Raw genomic sequence first — 19,113 nt, 5'->3', positions numbered from 1 at the left:
GCAGCTCGGAAGTCTTCATCACACCTGAAAACGCTGGTATCTTCATGCTCACTTTCTTCTGGTTCGATTTCTGAGCTTTCCCTAACCGATTCCATCTCAAGATTTTTAGGAAATGGAGCATGTAACCATCACTCTCGTAGCTGATTCATACGTGAAATTAGTAGGCTTGTATTTTGGAGACAAAGTTTTCTATTTAGCACCATTATTTCTGCCTCYTGTCATTCTCCACACTACCATACTCCTCTGGGTGTGTATACCTGCTGCTGGTTTGTCATGTTAAATTGTGATTAGAGAGCCGGTGTGCCCTGGCGGACAGACTACAAACCAAAAAGTCTTAGCTGCACTCTTAGGAAAAAATTTTTAGATTTGTTCCTGAAGGTGTACAGTAGCTTGTCACTGGGGTGGTACCCTGTAAGGTACGTAACTTGTACCTTTAGTTACAAGTACATAATTTTACCCCAGTTCATACCTCAGATAGTACCTTTCTTACATACGGTATACCTCACACATTCAAAGTGTGCTTTAAGAAAAAGTACATTTTGCCATTATTGGGAACCACCACAGTGACAAAGCKATTTGTTAACTGAAAGTAACAAAAAGGTACCTCTGACATAGATCACTTAAACTGGTACAACACTTCTACTCTTGGGTGGCCAAAAATAACTAACTGAAAACCACGGCCCAACTAAACCACGCCTCCAATATAATTTTCCAGTGTGCCTTGCCTTTTCGAGTGAATTGTAGAGTTACCACCCATGACTGTATTTGTTAATGACAAAGACATGGTTGTTGAATTCATAAATGTTCAGTCCTGTGGCCTTCACCAAGTGAGTTCCTAGGCGTATGTTATCATTAAAATGAAACTCTTTATGACAATACATTAGACATCTCAGAAGGCCTTATTTTGAGGCCCAATTTTACCCAAATACAGTGGCCTGAACCTCATGATCTACAGGCCACATCAGGCCTGCAAGTGGGGTTGCAACATTCCAGTAACCTTTCCCAAATTCCTAGAAATCCTGTTTGAAGGATTCTGGATTTCCTCCTTTTCCAAACAGGATTTCTGGAAACCTGGGAAAGTTACGCGAGTTTTCAACCTTACCTGCAAAACACATTATGCTGGRTTGCAAAGTGATGTGTAATTCCTATCGGAATCCAGCAAGAGTTAAGATATCCAACAGTTCACCCGCAACCTGCATTTAGAATGACTGCCAGGGTTGGAAACATTGTGAGGAGACTACCTAAACTATTTAAAAACTCGAAACAGCCATTTCATTAACAGGTGCAAAAAATCTAACTAATTGATGTTATTTATCTTTGTGTAGCATAAGATTGATCAATCAATAAATCAATCAATCAATGTACATGCAAAACCACAGATATTAACCACAGATATTAACTAAACTATTTTAAAAAGTCTACCTACAGTAGAGCATGCTGGGAAATATGATAATGATTATGGTACAAATTTGCCTTTTTAGAGTACCATCGCAGTGACAAAGCTGTTCATTTTAGGTGGCAAAAATGTATCGTTGAACCTTTCTTCAATACATTGCTTTTCTGATAAGCAAAGGTACAGATTGGTACCATCAAGAGTTGTGGGTACACAAAATATGTTTGTACCCAGGGAAACAGAAATGTACCTTCACCGTACATTGAAAGTGTGATGATTGTACCTTTATATTCAAAATATTGGGTACCATTATACTAGATTATCTGCACATGTACCCTAAAAGGTATCAAACTGTATTATGTGAGATCATATGTGTACCTCTGAAAGTACATTGTGTATTTTGATATTTTTGTACCTTAGGGAACAATACCTCACTCTTATTTCTAAGAGTGTGTAATGGACAGGTGATGGCGCTATTTTTCAAAAGAAAGTGTAGGGGCCACATGATTGTAGGCTTACAATTTTATTTGTTGCAAGCGATATCTTATGTTGTAAAATGTCATGTGATGGTTTAAATGTTCTAAATTATTGGGCTGTGGGCCTATGTAACTGCATTAGCCATGTGTGACACGGTAGTACCATAATTTTAGATCATGTTTCCCAGGGGACCCTAATTAGCGGTGAGCATGTAAAAGATTAAAAGCACCCCAGTCCTGTTTGTACCTGGTTTCAGTTTGTACCTGAATGTCCTCTGTGTGTATTGGCTGTGCAGTGTTGCTGCATCGGTCATTTGTTTGAGCCATTTGAGAACCATGCTGTCTTGATCATTTTTTGGGGGTGTGGTTGAATGTTGGTTTATCTTTATCAGTCTTTGGTGATTTTAAGGTTGACAAAATCCAAGAGCTTATTGCTTTGAAAGGTTTGGAGAGACTTTGATGGCTGTGGGGCATTGCTAATCATCATCAGAGGAAAGAAGCGGTGACCCAACAGAAGAATACAGTGAGCAGATACACATGAAGACTTGACACAGGAAGTAGGAGGTGAACATCGTTTAATATTTTTCAGTTGTATTAAGAGTGCGCCCATCAGGTTCCTGCACAGTCTTGTCCCCACATAACGCTGCCCATCCATCCATTTAACACATAAACGCTACTAAAACAAGTTTGTTCCTTTTGAGATAACTTGTGCAACAAAAATTCTAAGCTATTATATATTCTTTATTGCAGAGTTCACTTGTAAAAGGCAAACATTTGAAACAATAGAAATTACATGTTGACCTATAGTGGCTAGTAATGAATTGTGTGTTTCGTTAAAGGGGGTTCTGAGCTCCCTTGTCTAACTGGGAAACGACAACATCCCAGTGTGTGTGATTGGTGTAGAATGCATGTGCCCTTATCAATCGATTTAATGTTGAAGAAAGGTTGGGGCACAAACGTCAATTGAACGTCCATTTCACGTTGGTTCAAAGTCATTTTGTTGAAATGACTTGGGAACAACGTTAACTCAACCATTGTGTGCTAAGTGGGAAGAGAGTAAAAAGAAAATGCATATTGTATTGATAGTCTCGGGTGTTTTCTGTGTTTTCCTATTGGTGTTTAGTTTCTCTGGCGGCAGTTGGCCTTTAAGTGTGTCTGAGTCTGCTGTCGGTCGTGGTTTCTCTTCCTTGTTGCCCTTCTGCATCTTCTGTTGAGGAATCTACTCAAATTTGATATCCGTACTAGAGGGGGAGACATGGACAAACACAACATCACATCACCTATCCGACAAGGAATTGCTTGAATATGTGGTTGTTCTGTTCAATTCTTTCTTTCTTTTGAGTCCACTATCAAACCGTGATATCTTGTGCACTGTACTGCAGTAGAATCTCTATCATCTTTAACTGGCATATTTATCCAAGTATGTGTTCATTTTGCAACACAATACTTTAGCCTAGCAAGAGGATACATTGTGTCGACATTGTGCACTTCTTTACTTAAGAGCTAAGGCTGGTGTAATTCTATACCTTGATTGTATCTCCTATGGGCAACAACGCAAAACATTTCTTTCCCGTGCAACAATTTCAACCCTTTCCCATTGTTGCCAAATATAGCTTTTGCATCCCTTGAAGAAGTGAACATCAGGCCTAAAACATGTTACATTGGGAGTGACCTCACCTGCGCTACAGAGGCATTTACTCCAATGGGCTGTAGTTCAAGAAATGCACAAACACATAAGATCAGAATTCTTATGGAAACAATTGGAAAATATTGAATCATTGGAAAAACTGAAATAGTCACACATGCCAGAATATCATCACACATTAATCAGCCATGTCACACTGATAAACCACATAGTAGAGTTGTACTTACACATCTGCGGGTTTGGGGGACATCAATACCAAGGGGACTTCTACTCCGACATCACTGTGGCGAAACAAACATTTACATTGTCAGCGGGCAACATAATCTGTCCAACAATGCCTCACTGACACACAGTATGTATATACACTGAAGAAAAATATAAAACGCAACATGTAACCATTTCAAAGATTTTACTGACTTACAGGTCATGTAAGGACATCAGTCAATTGAACAATAAATTAGGGCCTAATCTATGGATTTCACATGACTGGGAATAAAGATATCGATCTGTTGGTCACAGATACCTTAAGAAAAGGTAGGATACGGCCGTGAATCAGAAAACCAGCCAGTATCTGTTGTGACCACTATTTGTCTCATGCAGCGTGACACATCTCCTTCACATAGAGTTGATCAGGCTGTTGATTGTGGCCTGTAGAATGTTGTCCCATTCTTCTTCAATCGCTGTGCAAAGTTGCTGGATATTGGCGGGAACTGGAACACGCTGCCGTACACGTCGATCCAGAGCATCCCAAACATACTCAGTGGGTGACATTTCTGGTGAGTGTGCAGGCCATGGAAGAACTGGGACATTTTCAGCATCCAGGAATTGTGTACAGATCCTTACGACATGGGCCGTGCATTATCATGCTGAAACATGCGGCGATGGCAGCAGATGAATGGCACGACAATGGGCCTTAGGATCTCGTCACGGTATCTCTGTGCATTCAAATAGCCAAATTGCAATTGTGTTCATTGTCCGTAGCTTATGCCTGCACATACCATAATCCCACTGCCACCACGGGGCACTCTGTTGACAACGTTGACATCAGCAAACCGCTCACCCATACAATGCCATACACGCTGTCTGCCATCTGCCCGTTTACAGTGCCTGCCTCAAAGCCCACTTCTTCATGGAAGGTGAGCATTTGCCCACCGAAGTCGGTTACAACGCCGAACTGCAGTTAGGTGAAGACCCTGGTGAGGACGACGAGCACGTAGATGAGCTTCCCTGAGACTGTTTCTGACAGTTTGTGCAGAAATTCTTCGGTTGTGCAAACTCAGTTTCATCAGTTGTCCGGGTGACTAGTGTCAGACAATCCTACAGGTGAAGAAATCAGATGTGGAGGTCCTGGGCTGGCGTGATTACACATGGTCTGTGGTGTTAAAGCCGGTTGGACGTACTGCCATATTCTCTAAAACAACATTGGTAGAGAAATGAACTCAATTCTCTGGCAACAGCTCTGGTGGACATTCCAACTGCACTCTCCCTCAACCTTGGAGACATCTGAGGCATTGTCTTGTGTAATAAAACTGCACATTTTAGAGTGGCCTTTTATTGTACCCAGCAGAACGTGCACCTGTGGAATGATCATGCTGTTTAATCAGCGTCTTGATATGCCACACCTGTCAGGCTGATGGATTATCTTGGCAAATGAGAAATGCTCACTTACAGAAAGGTAAACAAATTTGTGCACAACATTTGAGAGAAATACGCTTTTTATGCATATGGTTCATTTCTGGGATCTTTTCTTTCAGCTCATGAAACATGGGACCAACACTTTCCATGTTGCGTTTACATTTTTGTTCAGTATATACATGTATGTCATATATCAACTCCGGTTCTTACCTGGCTGTTAGGCCTCCCAAGAGGCCTCCGCTGGAGACCAAGAGGTTCACCTTGATTTTGTAAGAGACCATGATTCCCTGCATTCCTTTATCCATGCCAGGACGGATGCTAGGAGAGGGGAGGACAGGACAAGGATGGGTTACCTCAGGCATTTAAATGCAGTAAATGTTTTTTTTAATCATCATCTACAGAAGGAGAGGAGGGTGTGGTTGAGCTATGTCTTGGGGAACCCACTGACTCACATTGTGGTGGAAGCCAGGTTGGTATCCTCATCCTTTAGTCTGCCGTCCACGGCCAGACCACGCTTCTCTTTGTTGTTGGACAGCAGAGGGATCACCGTGAACGTCTTCTCCAGGGTGGATTCACCTTTTATTTCCTCCCTGCACAGGACGACCACACAAACAGGAAGTTGTGATCCACCAACAGTGAAAATCCAAATCTACTTTATTATTGTTTGAGTTGAGTATTGGGGTAAAATAGACATAAGGCTTAGTAATTCTAGATTGCAGTAGTAATGGAATGAATGTGTTCTTGACTTACGCAAATTCCTCAGTAAGAACCGTCTTGGAATATTTATCAGACTGGTAAAGCAACACCTCTGTTGTCTGCTCAACTGGTCAAAAAGAGATGTTTCAGCCATAATCAAGATTTGAAACACATGTACAAACGCAATGAGAACTCGCGTCACAACCACTCACCTGTAATTTTTATTTTCTTCACCACTTTGGTGGTTTCATTGTTGATTTTGACATTTACAGGGATTGGGTCTCCATGGAAATAGAGCTGAAGGTCACCAAATGAAAGCAAACATGTTCAAATCAAAAGGTATCATACAGAATGACCCATCAATAGAAAACTAGCACAGTAATCAATGTTCTCCTAGACTTACAGAATAAAAGTCTACAGGCCTACCTCCTTCTCAATGGAGGCCTCCAGGTGGACTGGCTTGTCAGACATCATGAAGTTCTTGCTGATGTCAGCCTTTGGTCCAGCAGCAACTTTGCCTGGGGCAAACTGGATCTTGCGAATTATCAGACGGCAAGTGTCCCTGACAGGAGAGAGGAAGAGAGGGAGAAAACCATCAGAATACACAATAATCTGATTCCTAGCAACAGCAAATGGCATGTACTGTACAGTTGTGTTAAATTTGTGGCATTCCACTAATACATACTTCTTGCTAATTTTCTCATCAGGGTCATCTGCCTCCTTGGCGATGTATGCTTTCACCTCATAGTCAACACCACAAGACTGCAGGGGTAGAAAACATTTGTCTTTAATGAAAGGTTTAAAACGAGAGATTGAAACAGCGAGAGGAAGAGAGAAACTAACGTACCTTGCCAGCATCCTCTGGTGCAGGCTGAAGGCCGACTGAGCATGGCAGGTTGGTATCAATCTGAAATGGACAGGAAGGAAGAAGTGATGAGATGTGAATAGATACAAACCAACAGTCTAGTATGTCCATTCCCTGAATGGGAATGTCCATGGTGACAAAGCCTCTGATGTGGTTTCCAACACCGTCTAAGAGAGTGGACCGTAATCACACTTTGTGTGGCTGAACAGTGAGCTCTGCACTGACATATTGTGGGATGCCATGTGAAGGATGAGATGGAAGGCAACACAGTGAGACTCACAGTGAAAGTGAAGGGATGGCCTTGGTCCCCACATTTCTTCAGGAGGGCCTCCTGCATGGGGGTGTTGGCTGGTTTGGTGTCAACAACAGGGTAGATCTGCATCCTTTTAACCCAGATGTCTTTTCTGAATGACAGTCCGATCACATCCAGGTCGTCACTACCATAACGGAAGGCGCATGCCAGATACACCCATACTGCAGAAAGATAGGGCTTCGGTATTAAGACTGAACCTCGATTGGTTGAATGATGACTTCATGCATGTTTTCAGGGTTCAATAGATACAGTGAAATCAACTGAATGTTACCTTTCCTGCCTTCAAGTTCAGCGGGGTCTACCTTGATCACCCCATCTGCAAGAGAAGATGTAGATATAACACACACACACTCACATTTACACTACTCTGTAAAGAGCAGTAACGCCTAAAGATATTCAGAGAACTTTATAACACACCGACAATGTCAACACTCTCCACATGGTCCACAAAYTCTCTCTTCCCCAGGTAGAGAGCAATCTAGGAAAAAGGGAAAAGGAAAGCAAGAGGTTACTTCCTGCCTGACATCAACACCATATGGATAGGTCTAATCTCAGTTATCTTGATGGAGCCTGAAGAATCGCAGTGCTGTATACATATAGGTTGGCTCTGTTGGAGAAAGCCTATGGATTCCTGCTCTGTTAWGCGATAAGTGCATCAGAGCAGGCCCTGACCAGTGTGTCCCTCAGTGATGATGTCAAAGGGGGTTCTTACCGATTCGTTGCCGCTGGTCTTCTTGTAGACTCTACAGAGGGAGGGTGATAGGAAGAGTTAGGAGTTTAGATTCTAGAGTGGATTCAACAAATCTGTTTCATGGTCGGACATCCCAGTACGTTGCTTAATTTATAGTGACCTACCCTAACTGGCCTGTTGTCAGCTCCAGTTAAAGGATGAGGCCTATACTCCCCCTCCCTCCATCCCTCCCTCCTCCCACTGAGGCTCTGGATGGATTAGGACCCAGGGTGGCATGGGAGCCGCTGGCATTACTGGTACAACCCCCTAACTTCACATAACACTTATGCAACCATAGATCTGTCTGAAGGGGAACCTGACCTACAGTTTGCTTTGATCTGGTTACAACAGAAACACTACTGAGGAGTTGTTGACAATTACTTGGTTTGCATATTCATTTTCTCATATATGTTGTTTTCCAACGACATCTCATAATGGCTCCCGAGTAGCGCAGCGGTCTAAGGCACTGCATCTCAGTGCAAGAGGCGTCACTACAGTCCCTGGTTTGAATCCAGGCTAAATCACATCCGGATGTGATTGGGACTTCCATAGGGCGGCGCACAATTGGCCCAGTGTTGTCCGGGTTTGGCCGGGGTAGACCGTCATTGTAAATAAGAATTTGTTCCTAATTTTTTTTTAAATATAAATAATAGAATCCTATCTATTCCTTTTCTATTTTTTTTTATATCAGTACTATACCATCAATATAGTGTGCATCGCTTGTCTATTTACTTGCGTCTTTCCTTGCGTATGCTAGGCTCTGGGCTGTTCGTTTTAAACTGCTCTATTCCGGATCTAATCCAGAGATGATCTGTCCTAATCAGGATTTATCTGGATCCTCTTAACATAAAGCCCCAGAGGTGTCACACAGCCCTGATAGCCTTAGGCAATGTGCTATAGGTTAGGTGTCAGGGAGAGTTGGGATGTGCAAAAAACTCATTTCCAATTCGTACATCCGTATTAATACACACGTGTACATGTGTGAAATAGGACAAATATAAGCACCCACCTAATTATTATTATTATAAATTAGCCATCGTTGTTAGTTGATGGGTAAATTTAAAAGATACTCACTTTGCCATGTCTGTGGTGAATTGGATTAGGTTGTCTGTAGAGGTAGACAAGAATGGTTAATAAGCCAATACGGGACAGCATTACAATATAATAACAAGTACAGTACAGCTCAACACAACAGAAAAGGCACTGTAACATTTTCCTAAATAAGATCGCAAATAAGTTATATGGTGAAGCAGGACAAAGGGAGTAGAAAACAAACGAATTAGTCTTTGATTTGTCTAAACCAGTGTAGCTAATCTCTAGGAGGGGAGATTAACATAACGATGCACTGGTCCGCTAATCTGAGTTGAGGTCAGATTAATCCCCCAAATGGCTGTCGTAACAAATTCAAGTCAACTTCATAGAAACACTGTTCAAGATGCTAACCCTCCCGGTTTGTCTGAAGTTCTCCATAAGTGGACTTAACCTATCAGCAAGTATTAAAGCTGTTAAAATCTGAGCTGGTCCGATTTAACTCTGTACACTGTCTAAGCCTGTCCGAGGCTGCCAATGTAAACATACTACAATGATTGCCAATACAGGTGATGGATGAATATTTTTCAAATGGGCATATCACATGCCCTGTCCATTCAAAGGTGGTAGAAGTTGGTAAAATCATTCCGAGTCTACAATAAATAAAACGTTATACTCTGTGCCTAGTGTCAGTTCTAAAAACATTAGATAGATACATTATATCTGCAATGAAAGATTAAGCCAAAATGTTCCTTCCATCCCATGACAATAAGGCAAGGTGGGCAATTCCATCCCTAGGTAGCTTCAGAGTAGAGGTTATTGTTCCAGTGCATCCCTAACCTGAGCACTGTTAGAGCTAAAGCTTGCTCAAACTGAAAACTATTTTCCATCCTTGCAGTGAAGGCTACACTGCACACCCATCTATATATTCTAGTCAGTCATTCCTAAAATCAACATTATAATTATCACTTACGATATAGGTTAAACACAAATACAGTTCTCTGAGATGTAAACAAGATATGGTGTCATGCACGATATAATCCTCCATGCATCATGTCATCTTTCCCCAGTAGYCTATGCTGTGGATGTAAAGCAGGGTCAGCCGGGGCTTGCAGTGTACTCACCTCCTCAGTGTCCTGACTGTGTCTTTTGTCTGAGCGTTTGTGAGCGTCCTTCACCTCCCGTCCTCCGGTCTTATAACTCGACCTCTCAACCTCGCCACCCTCCCCTCAGCTTCCCCGGCACGTTATAGGACACTACATTTAGGCCCAATCCTATTAATTAATTAGCTGGCTGCTGTTTTGGGGATACAACAGGGTTAAAAATAAGCAGAGTAGGGGACTTAAAGGGATTAGGTCCTGAGTAATGTGTTGTTGAATGAGTGGGTGTGAAGAGTAGAGGGCATTTGGTTGGATTACAGGAAATATAATGTAACAAGGGTCTTGCCCTTTGTCAGTCTACATCTCTGTGGGAGAGTTATGCTGTCTGGGTCCACTTTGGGCTTGTATTCTCTGTGGTGCTTTGGCTTGCACTATGAGTCAGAAGAGAAGCATAAAAATACCATTGGCGATGCCACCGCCCAAAAGGGTACCAGTCTTTCACCCTAGTGTGTGTATTTGTGGCATACAGGCCATGTGTTTGTCTTTCTGTCTTCCTGTCTGTTTTTCTGTGTCTGTTTGTCTGTCTTTATCTGTCTGTATGTCACGGCTGTCTTCTTCCRCCTCGWCAGAGGAGGAAAAGTTTGAAGGATCGGAGGACCAATATGCAGCGTGGTATGTGTTCATCTTGTTTTTAATAGAAAGAGAACACTTTGCYAAACTAATACAAAAACAATAAACGACGACCGTGAAGCTAAATAACAAATAGTGCTGACACTAAACACTACACATAGACAATCACCCACAACCCACAATACAAAACAGGCTACCTAAATATGGTTCCCAATCAGAGACAACGCAAAACACCTGTCTCTGATTGAGAACCATATCAGGCCAAACACATAGAAATAGACAAACCAGACATACAACATAGAATGCCCACTCAGATCACACCCTGACCAAACAAAACATAAAACATACAAAGCAAACTATGGTCAGGGCGTGACAGTGTATCTGTCTGTGTGTCTGTTTAAGATCTTATCATGAACCACTAAGTAGATAATTATGTGCCAAATAGTGGTTTTCTTACTTAACTTTTTCATGTGGTTATGTCACTAAAACACTCTCGTGGTTATGTTAATAAAACTCTTTAATGTGGTTATGTTAAGAAAACTCTTTAATGTGGTTATGTTACTTAACTCTTTAATGTGGTTATGTTACTTAACTCTTTAATGTGGTTATGTTACTAAAACTTTTTCATGTGTTTATGTTACTTAACTCTCTCATGTGGTTAAGTTAATAAAACTCTTTCATGTGGTTATGTTACTTAACTTTTTCCTCACCCCTTTTTCTCCCCAATTTCGTGGTATCCAATTGGTAGTTACAGTCTTGTCTCATCGCTGCAACTCCAGTACAGACTAGGGAGAGGCGAAGGTCGAGAGCCGTGCGTCCTCCGAAACACAACCCAACCAAGCCGCAATGCTTCTTGACACAATGCCCACTTACCTCGGAAGCCAGCCACACCCATGTGTCGGAGGAAACACTGTACACATTGGCTGGGCCAATTGTGCGCCGCCCCAAGGGTCTCCCGGTCGCGGCCTGCTGCGACAGAGCCTGGACTAGAATCCAGAATCTCTAGTGGCACAGCTAGCACTGCAATGCACTCGAGGCCCCCACTAAAACTCTTTCATGTAGTTATGTCATTAAAACTCTCTCATGTGGTTAACTCTTTCATTGTGCACAGTCCTTTCTCCACAAAGAAATAGCTCACCAGTGTTTCAAAGGGGAACTAAGAAACAGCACGGTCTGGATTGCTATTTCTGATTGGCTGGTAAAGCCAACCAGGAACAATGTTCTCTCAAGTGGATGGTCTGTTTATTCCACCAAAAGGTGGCCTTTTGTTCAGTCTGGTTTTGTTTAACCTGATAGAAGTAAAGCTTTTGAACATGTATTATCATATAAAAAGTTATCAATGCATCAGGAATGTGGGCAGATGTATGATATGTTACGTTAATGTGTTTGTTTATTAAGACAGTAATAATAAATAAAAATGTCCCTCTTGTATGGGTTAGACATGGTGTAAAGTGGTATTAGGGCTTGTGTTTTGGTTCGTGTTGTTGCCAGGACAACAGATGGTTGTTCAGCCAAGTCTTGTGCAGATGGCTGGCACAGCGAAATGTGAATTGATCTGTTGACTCGAATGGTGCAGCACTCAACGTGATAAGGAGATTATGGGGTCTCTCCAAATTATCCCGTCTGACTTGATGGTGTAGGTAGGTCAACATGAGGTCAACAAGTGAAAGGTATCTCTATTGTGTTCTTACATGTTTGACACCATTGATATAACGGTTGACATCAGTGATACAATGGTTGTCAGATAGGGTTTAAAGCAGTACTGATATCCTTTCCACTATTATGTGGAGACCCCTACTTTTATGATCTTTCCTTGTATTGGTTGTCATTTCCACTTAAATGCACAGTCTGTAATAGCAATCTCTGTCCAAATTCACACAAGACAGATGGTGACACTCAGGTAGCTAGATTGAATGATGTCTGGCCACAGCAAGCTCTCACAGTCTCTCTGCAGAGTCAGACGTCCAAACCCTTGTCCCTAAATGTCAATCAACTCCATGGCAAACTGAATGGTTAAGGGTTCAGGTTTGGGATAGGGTTCAAAGAAAACCAGCACCTTGCACTGGGATTGAACACGCAACCCTCGGAGCTGGAGCGTGTGGCTTACACACATTCACCATTCACATCCACAACGCCCTAATAAAACCCAAGCAACAATGACAAGCTACTGGGGACTGACAATCTGGATGGAAAATTACTGAGGTTAATAGCAGACGATATTGCCACTCCTATTTGCCACAGCTTCAATTTAAGCCTACTAGAGAGTGTGTGCCCTAAGGCCTGGAGGGAAGCTGAAGTCATTCCTCTACTAAAGAACAGTAAAGCCCCCTTTACTGGCTCAAATAGCCAACCAAACAGCATGCTACCAACCATTAGTAAACTTCTGGAAAAAATTGTTTGACCAGATATAATGCTATTTTACAGTAAACAAATTGACAACASAATTTCAGCATTCTTATAGGGAAGGACACTCAACAAGCACTTACACAAATGACTGACGATTGGCTGAGAGAAATGGATGATAAAATGATTGTGGGGACTGTCTTGTTAGACTTCAGTGCAGCTTTTGACATTATAGATCATAGTCTGCTGTTGGAAAAACGTATGTGTTATGGCTTCACACCCCCTGCTATAATGTGGATAAAGAGTTACTTGTCTAACAGAACTCAAATATAATCCAGTTAGAATCAGGAATTCCACAAGGTAGCTGTTTAGGCCCCTTGCTTTTTTCAATTTTTACTAATGACATGCCACTGACTTTGAGTAAAGCCAGAGTGTCTATGTATGCGGATGACTCAACACTATACACGTCAGCTACTACAGTGACTGAAATGACTGCAACACTCAACAAAGAGCTGCAGTTAGTTTCAGAGTGGGTGGAAAGGAATAAGTTAGCCCTAAATAATTCTAAAACTAAAAGCATTTTATTTGGAACAAAACACTCACTAAACCCTAAACCTCAACTAAATCTTGTAATAAACAATGTGGAAATTGAGCAAGTTGAGATGACTAAACTGCTTGGAGTAACACTAGATTGTAAACTGTCATGGTCAAAACATATTGATGCAGTAGTAGCAAAGATGGGGAGAAGTCTGTCTATAATAAAGCGATGCTCTGCCTTCTTAACAACACTATCAACAAGGCAGGTCCTACAGGCCCTAGTTTTGTGGCACCTTGACTACTGTTCAGTCATGTGGTCAGGTGCCACAAAAAATTACTTTGAAATTTGGCTCAGAACAGGGCAAGCCGGCTAGCCCTTGGATGTACACAGAGAGCTAATATTAATAATATGCATGTCAATCTCTCCTGGTTGAAAGTGGAGGAGAGATTGACTTCATCACTACTTTTATTTATGAGAGGTAATGACATGTTGAATGTACCGAACTGTCTGTCTAAACTACTGGCACACAGCTTGGATACCAATGCATACCCCACAAGACATGCCACAATAGGTCTCTTCACAGTCCCCAAGTCCAGAACAGACTACGGGAGGCACACAGTACTACATAGAGCCATGACTACATGGAACTCTGTTCCACATCAAGTAACTGACGCAAGCAGTAAAATTAGATTTAAAACACAGATAAAAAAACACCTTATGGAACAGCGGGGACTGTGAAGCAACACAAACATTGGCACAGACACATGCATACACACACACACACACACACACACACACACGATAACATACGCACTATACATGCACATGGATTTAGTACTGTAGTGGTGGAGTAGGGGTAGTGGTGGTAGTATATGTGGTAGTGGTGGAGTAGGGGCCTGAGGGCACACAGTGTGTTGTGAAATCTGTGAATGTATTGTAATGTTTTTAAAATTGTATAAACTGCCTTAATTTTGCTGGACCCCAGGAAGAGTAGCTGCTACTTTGGCAGCAGCTAATGGGGATCKATAATAAATACAAATACAAATGTTAATAGCGCTCACCGTTGCCCCTAGTGGCCATTTTGACATCATCTCCTGACATCCTGCTTACCTGGAGGGACATCTAATTTCGCAGTGGATCTTGAGCGATCCCTCTGCTGGCACCGTGGCACGGCCCTGCCTGCTGCCATTCATGCGCCAGAAAGAGTGGGATCTCCTTAAGCGTACCCAGGCAGAGACGCCGACCAGATTACATCACCAGACCATGAGATGTTCAAGAGAAGGCCGGCCGAGGGTTAACCAAGGGTAACTGGGAATACCTGTAAACACGTTAATACCTGTCTCCTGTACTCCTCCTCAGTGGCCTCACTACCTCTTCTGCTACTACACATATCACTGTAGCATAGAAATAGAATGATTCTATTTATATGTACTGTACACTTCCTTGAAAGACACCTGGTACTCCAGGAAAGATGATGTGGCAATGTGCACTGCAGCAGAGAAAGCAGCAGGCACATCTTTAGTTTCATTCAGGTATTCCGTTTCCACAACACAAACAATGAAGCTTATTTCTCTAAAAAAGTTCATTTTGGGTTCCACTGGGTCTGCAGTGAGCATGATTAGGTTATTTTCTCCATTGATTTGAGTATGACTCTGGTGTAGCTTATACGGTCATCCATATAAGGGTGATCCTATCTTATTGTAACGTCTGCCTTATAGTCATTCTGATAGTACACCGTATTGCTCTACTGATCAAAGATGCAAAATMACAAAAATGTTAACTGTAAATATAATGTGGCGGAACAATGAACATCTGCTCTGTGTACACTACCTAAAAGGAACCAACACTTCCTCATTCCTGTATCTCAGTGTTTATTGGTCAGGTCTGTGGTAAAGTGAATACTGTTTTAGGAATTATATTTTTTTGACTAATATTGATACCATAATATAAATCTAAACCAGTGTATACATTTTAACCAGTGTATACATCTAAACCAGTGGATAAATCTAAACCAATGTATACATTTAAACCAGTGTATAAATCTAAACCAATATATACATTTAAACCAGTGTATACATCTAAACCAGTGGATAAAGCAGTGTATACATATAAACCAGTGTATAAATCTAAACCAATATATACATTTAAATCAGTGTATACATCTAAACCAGTGGATAAATCTAAACCAATGTATACATTTAAACCAGTGTATACATCTAAACCAATGTATACATCTAAACCAGTGTATAAATCTAAAGCAGTATATACATCTAAACCAGTGTATACATCTAAACCAGTGTATAAATCTAAAGCAGTATATACATCTAAACCAGTGTATAAATCTAAAGCAGTGTATACATCTAAACCAGTGTAGCTAATCACTGGGAGAGGAGATTAACATAACGATGTACTGGTCCCCTAATCTGAGTTGAGGTCAGATTAACACATGCCACTTCTGCCTCTATCCTCTCCCCTGTATCCAATGGCTGTCCTAACAAATTCAAGACAACTTCATGTACATAGACACACTGTTATACGTGCTAAACCTCCCGTTTTTTTCTGAAGTTCACTCCATAAGTGGCAAGTAGTAAAGTTATTGAAGGAGATTTTGCTAATGCCTAAATTAAATTGGATAGTGCAATGTAAACATGTTAAAATATGCATGAAATGAGCTGGTCCGAGTACACTGTCTAGACCTGACCGAGGCTGCCATTGTAAACATACTACAGCACATCGATTGCCAATAGAGAGCAATGGTAATGGCATATTACTGTAGCCACAAACTCCGCTATAGTTCATTCAAGCCTATAGCGAAATGAATGGAGTTTTTGTAGGGGTTTTGAATGAACTCTGAAAAGAAAGTCTGTGGTAAACACAGGCTTAGGAGATCTTATACGTTTTGTTCTGAGATAATCTTAATCAGTTAATGTCACGTTTTATGAATTGTGAAGCATTTATGTAATAAGAAAAAGCACATAAAGGCTTCATAATTCATAAAGTTCATGTTAACTGATATTATCTCATAGAACAAAACGTATAAGATCTCCTAAGCTTGTGTTAACCTCAGACCTTATTTTCGGCTCTTATTCCAAAACCCTATTCTTTCCCGATTCATTTCCCCCATAGGAATGGCTGAACGAACCAGAGGTAACTCATTTCTGGTTTTTAGGACTACAAGCTGGTGAGCTCTATACAGGTGACAGATTCATGTATTTCAAATGGGCACATCACATGTCCTGTCCATTCAAAGAAGTTGGTGAAATCCTCGCTATTCTACAATAGTTTTTTGGGATTATACTCAGTCCCTGGTGTCAGTTCTAAAGATCCCTGATAAATGATATCTGGAATGAAAGGTTAAAACAAATGTTCCTTGCATCCCATGACAATAAAGCAAGATAGGCAATTCTAGTGTGTGACTTCTTTATCGATGAGATACATTGTTTGGACTCATGAGGTCACATGAGAAGCCAGGACAGCAGTGTCTGTGTGCAATCATTAGATGCGTCTTATCAGTAAGCCTCTTATGCCTTGCTCTTCTGGCAACCTGATTCTCCAGTCCTCAAGGAAAGCCTAAGATGCTATAAGTGTATAGCAAATCACTACTCTTCACACGTTCACACTGGGCTTAACTGGGCTCAGCCCTGCTTTTAAACACTGTGAATTGAAGAACAGTCAATGGGTGGACTGGGATGCAATCGCCATGCGCTTTTGGTACTGTATGGTCCATACTTTGCATTGTAAGCATGTATTACACCAATCAAGTCAATCAYTATGTATTTCATATTTATCTCCTATTTTTAGCAGGTGACAAAAGATGGATGTCGAGTGATTACGGTAAAACAAATATAAGCTTTGTTCAGGGTTCATTCATTCCATCTATTTCCAGACCTCTTCCTTTGTTATTCAATTACTTTCCTGGGTGTTCATCTGACAGTTTCAGCTGAAGGACGAGATCACAAAATAGCTTATGTCTTCATCTAATCCCCTTACAGCTAAGCTCTCTCCCATTTAGCCCCCATGTGGCTGAAACTATATATAGATACACAATAAATAACTTCATCATTGTCCCAGACCAGTGGCGAGACCGGTACCAGTTATAACACACCAGTACTGCACCATGCAGGGTTATAAAAGCCACAACAAGTGACATGGAGAGTCAGAGACACTGAGGGGGAGATGGACATCGATATGAAAGGAGACTAACGTGTATGGCTGAAGCAGAAATATGTGATTTTAGAAAATATTATCATCTAAAAAATTGCCCAGTTCAAACAGTTGTGGTGCAGCGCTCTGTGTTGACTGTATATTGAGCTATACACTATATTGATACACTGTATAGTCACCCAACTAAAGTAAATAACTTAATCAGCCATGATGTTCATATGTTTGTGTCCTCCCATGGTTTCTCAGTGGTGATGGGCAGGCACATAGAAATTATTTACTTCCTGGAATGGGTACACTCAAAATGGCTGGCATTCCACCCATTATGCCATCATTGACCATATTTCTATGGGCAGGCAGGTATTAGCTATGTGCTATACAGTGTCGCTAAATTATCAGATTAAAGATGAAGAATACCAGGCTTGGGGAAGTGACAGGGCATGCCTCTATTTTATTATGTAGACAGCTGCCTTGAGATAGCTAGGCTCCCTCCATCAGTGTAGAACTGAGAGACAGCAGAGAAAGTGAAAGCAGATAACTAAGTTACCAGAAAGGGCAGGTTTTCTGTCAGATATTTCTGTGTAATTCATAGCTTGCATCAACATAGCAGCCCTGGTAATTGAATGGACAGCAACAGTAATGGGATGAGCCCAGGGTTATAATAAGACAGGGTCAGACAGGAGCAGAGCATGCTGTCTGTGTGTTCGGGAATGAACCTTTTTTTACACCAATTGAAATGACCGCATACAAAATGCTAATAATGTGCTGAACCCAACTCCAAATGTCAGTGAAATTGTTAGCAAAAATGAGCACAAAACAAAACCTGGCTTGTCCCAAATTTAAACTGTATGATCAATCAGTATTAAACAATATTATACAGTATCCATATGATTCTAAGGAAATATCTCCTTACTATACCTGCAGTATAGAAGGAGGCAGTACAGAGTCTGCAAGGGCCATGGGGATGATAGGAGTCTGGGTGCTAAATCACTACCCAGCTGTCACGCCCTGACCGTAGAGAGCTTTTAATGTCTCTATTTTGGTTTGGTCAGGGTGTGATTTGGGTGGGCATTCTATGTTCTTTTTTCTATGATTTATATTTCTGTGTGTTTGGCCGGGTGTGGTTCTCAGAGGCAGCTGTCTATCGTTGTCTCTGATTGAGAACCATGTTGCCTTTTCCCACCTGTCTGTGTGGGTAGTTGTCTATGTGTTGTTGCCTGTCAGCACTCATTTTTGTATAGCTTCACGGTTCGTTTGTTATTTTGTTAGTTTGTTTAGTGTTCGTTCTTTAAATAAATTAGTATGTACGCATCCCACGCTGCGCCTTGGTCTCCTCTCTTTGACGGCCGTGACACCAGCAAACATGTCCACATTGGCACGATGTTGGCCCAATGCGGGTTAAAACACTGGACCATGTAGGCTGCCCTTAACTTAAAACTTTCTCATATGTCACATGCACTTATCTAAGCCTTTTTACAGACTGTGTACAAGATAAACTTTTATGTTGACATCACACAACAGAACACTTAAACTGGAACGACACTGGGCTGGTGTGGGAT

At 41.4% G+C, this 19,113-nt stretch overlaps 1 protein-coding gene across 3 annotated transcripts; it reads right to left on the bottom strand.

The window, feature by feature from the left end:
* Nucleotides 1-2,427: 2,427 nt before the first annotated feature.
* Nucleotides 2,428-10,003, bottom strand: arr3b (arrestin 3b, retinal (X-arrestin)). 3 transcript variants are annotated; one of them, XM_023989872.1, is made up of 16 exons: nucleotides 9,907-10,003; nucleotides 8,828-8,861; nucleotides 7,736-7,766; nucleotides 7,441-7,501; nucleotides 7,295-7,339; nucleotides 6,991-7,184; nucleotides 6,693-6,752; nucleotides 6,531-6,607; nucleotides 6,272-6,407; nucleotides 6,058-6,142; nucleotides 5,900-5,972; nucleotides 5,602-5,739; nucleotides 5,360-5,467; nucleotides 3,742-3,795; nucleotides 3,547-3,576; nucleotides 2,428-3,110 (listed from the first exon to the last, which is right to left on the bottom strand). In XM_023989872.1, the coding sequence occupies exons 2-15, from the start codon at nucleotides 8,833-8,835 to the stop codon at nucleotides 3,564-3,566; spliced, it is 1,083 nt and encodes a 360-aa protein (XP_023845640.1). In that variant the 5' UTR covers nucleotides 8,836-8,861; nucleotides 9,907-10,003; the 3' UTR covers nucleotides 2,428-3,110; nucleotides 3,547-3,563. The 3 variants fall into 3 exon arrangements, with proteins under 3 accessions (XP_023845640.1, XP_023845638.1, XP_023845639.1); XM_023989870.1 differs by lacking the exon at nucleotides 3,547-3,576; XM_023989871.2 differs by lacking the exons at nucleotides 3,547-3,576; nucleotides 9,907-10,003 and adding an exon at nucleotides 9,756-9,905.
* Nucleotides 10,004-19,113: the final 9,110 nt, after the last annotated feature.

This window comes from Salvelinus sp. IW2-2015, linkage group LG6.2 (assembly GCF_002910315.2).
Source record: "Salvelinus sp. IW2-2015 linkage group LG6.2, ASM291031v2, whole genome shotgun sequence".
Classification (NCBI taxonomy): Eukaryota; Metazoa; Chordata; class Actinopteri; order Salmoniformes; family Salmonidae; genus Salvelinus; species Salvelinus sp. IW2-2015.
Note: the sequence above shows the minus strand (reverse complement) of the source record. Positions and strands in the feature narration are given on the sequence as shown.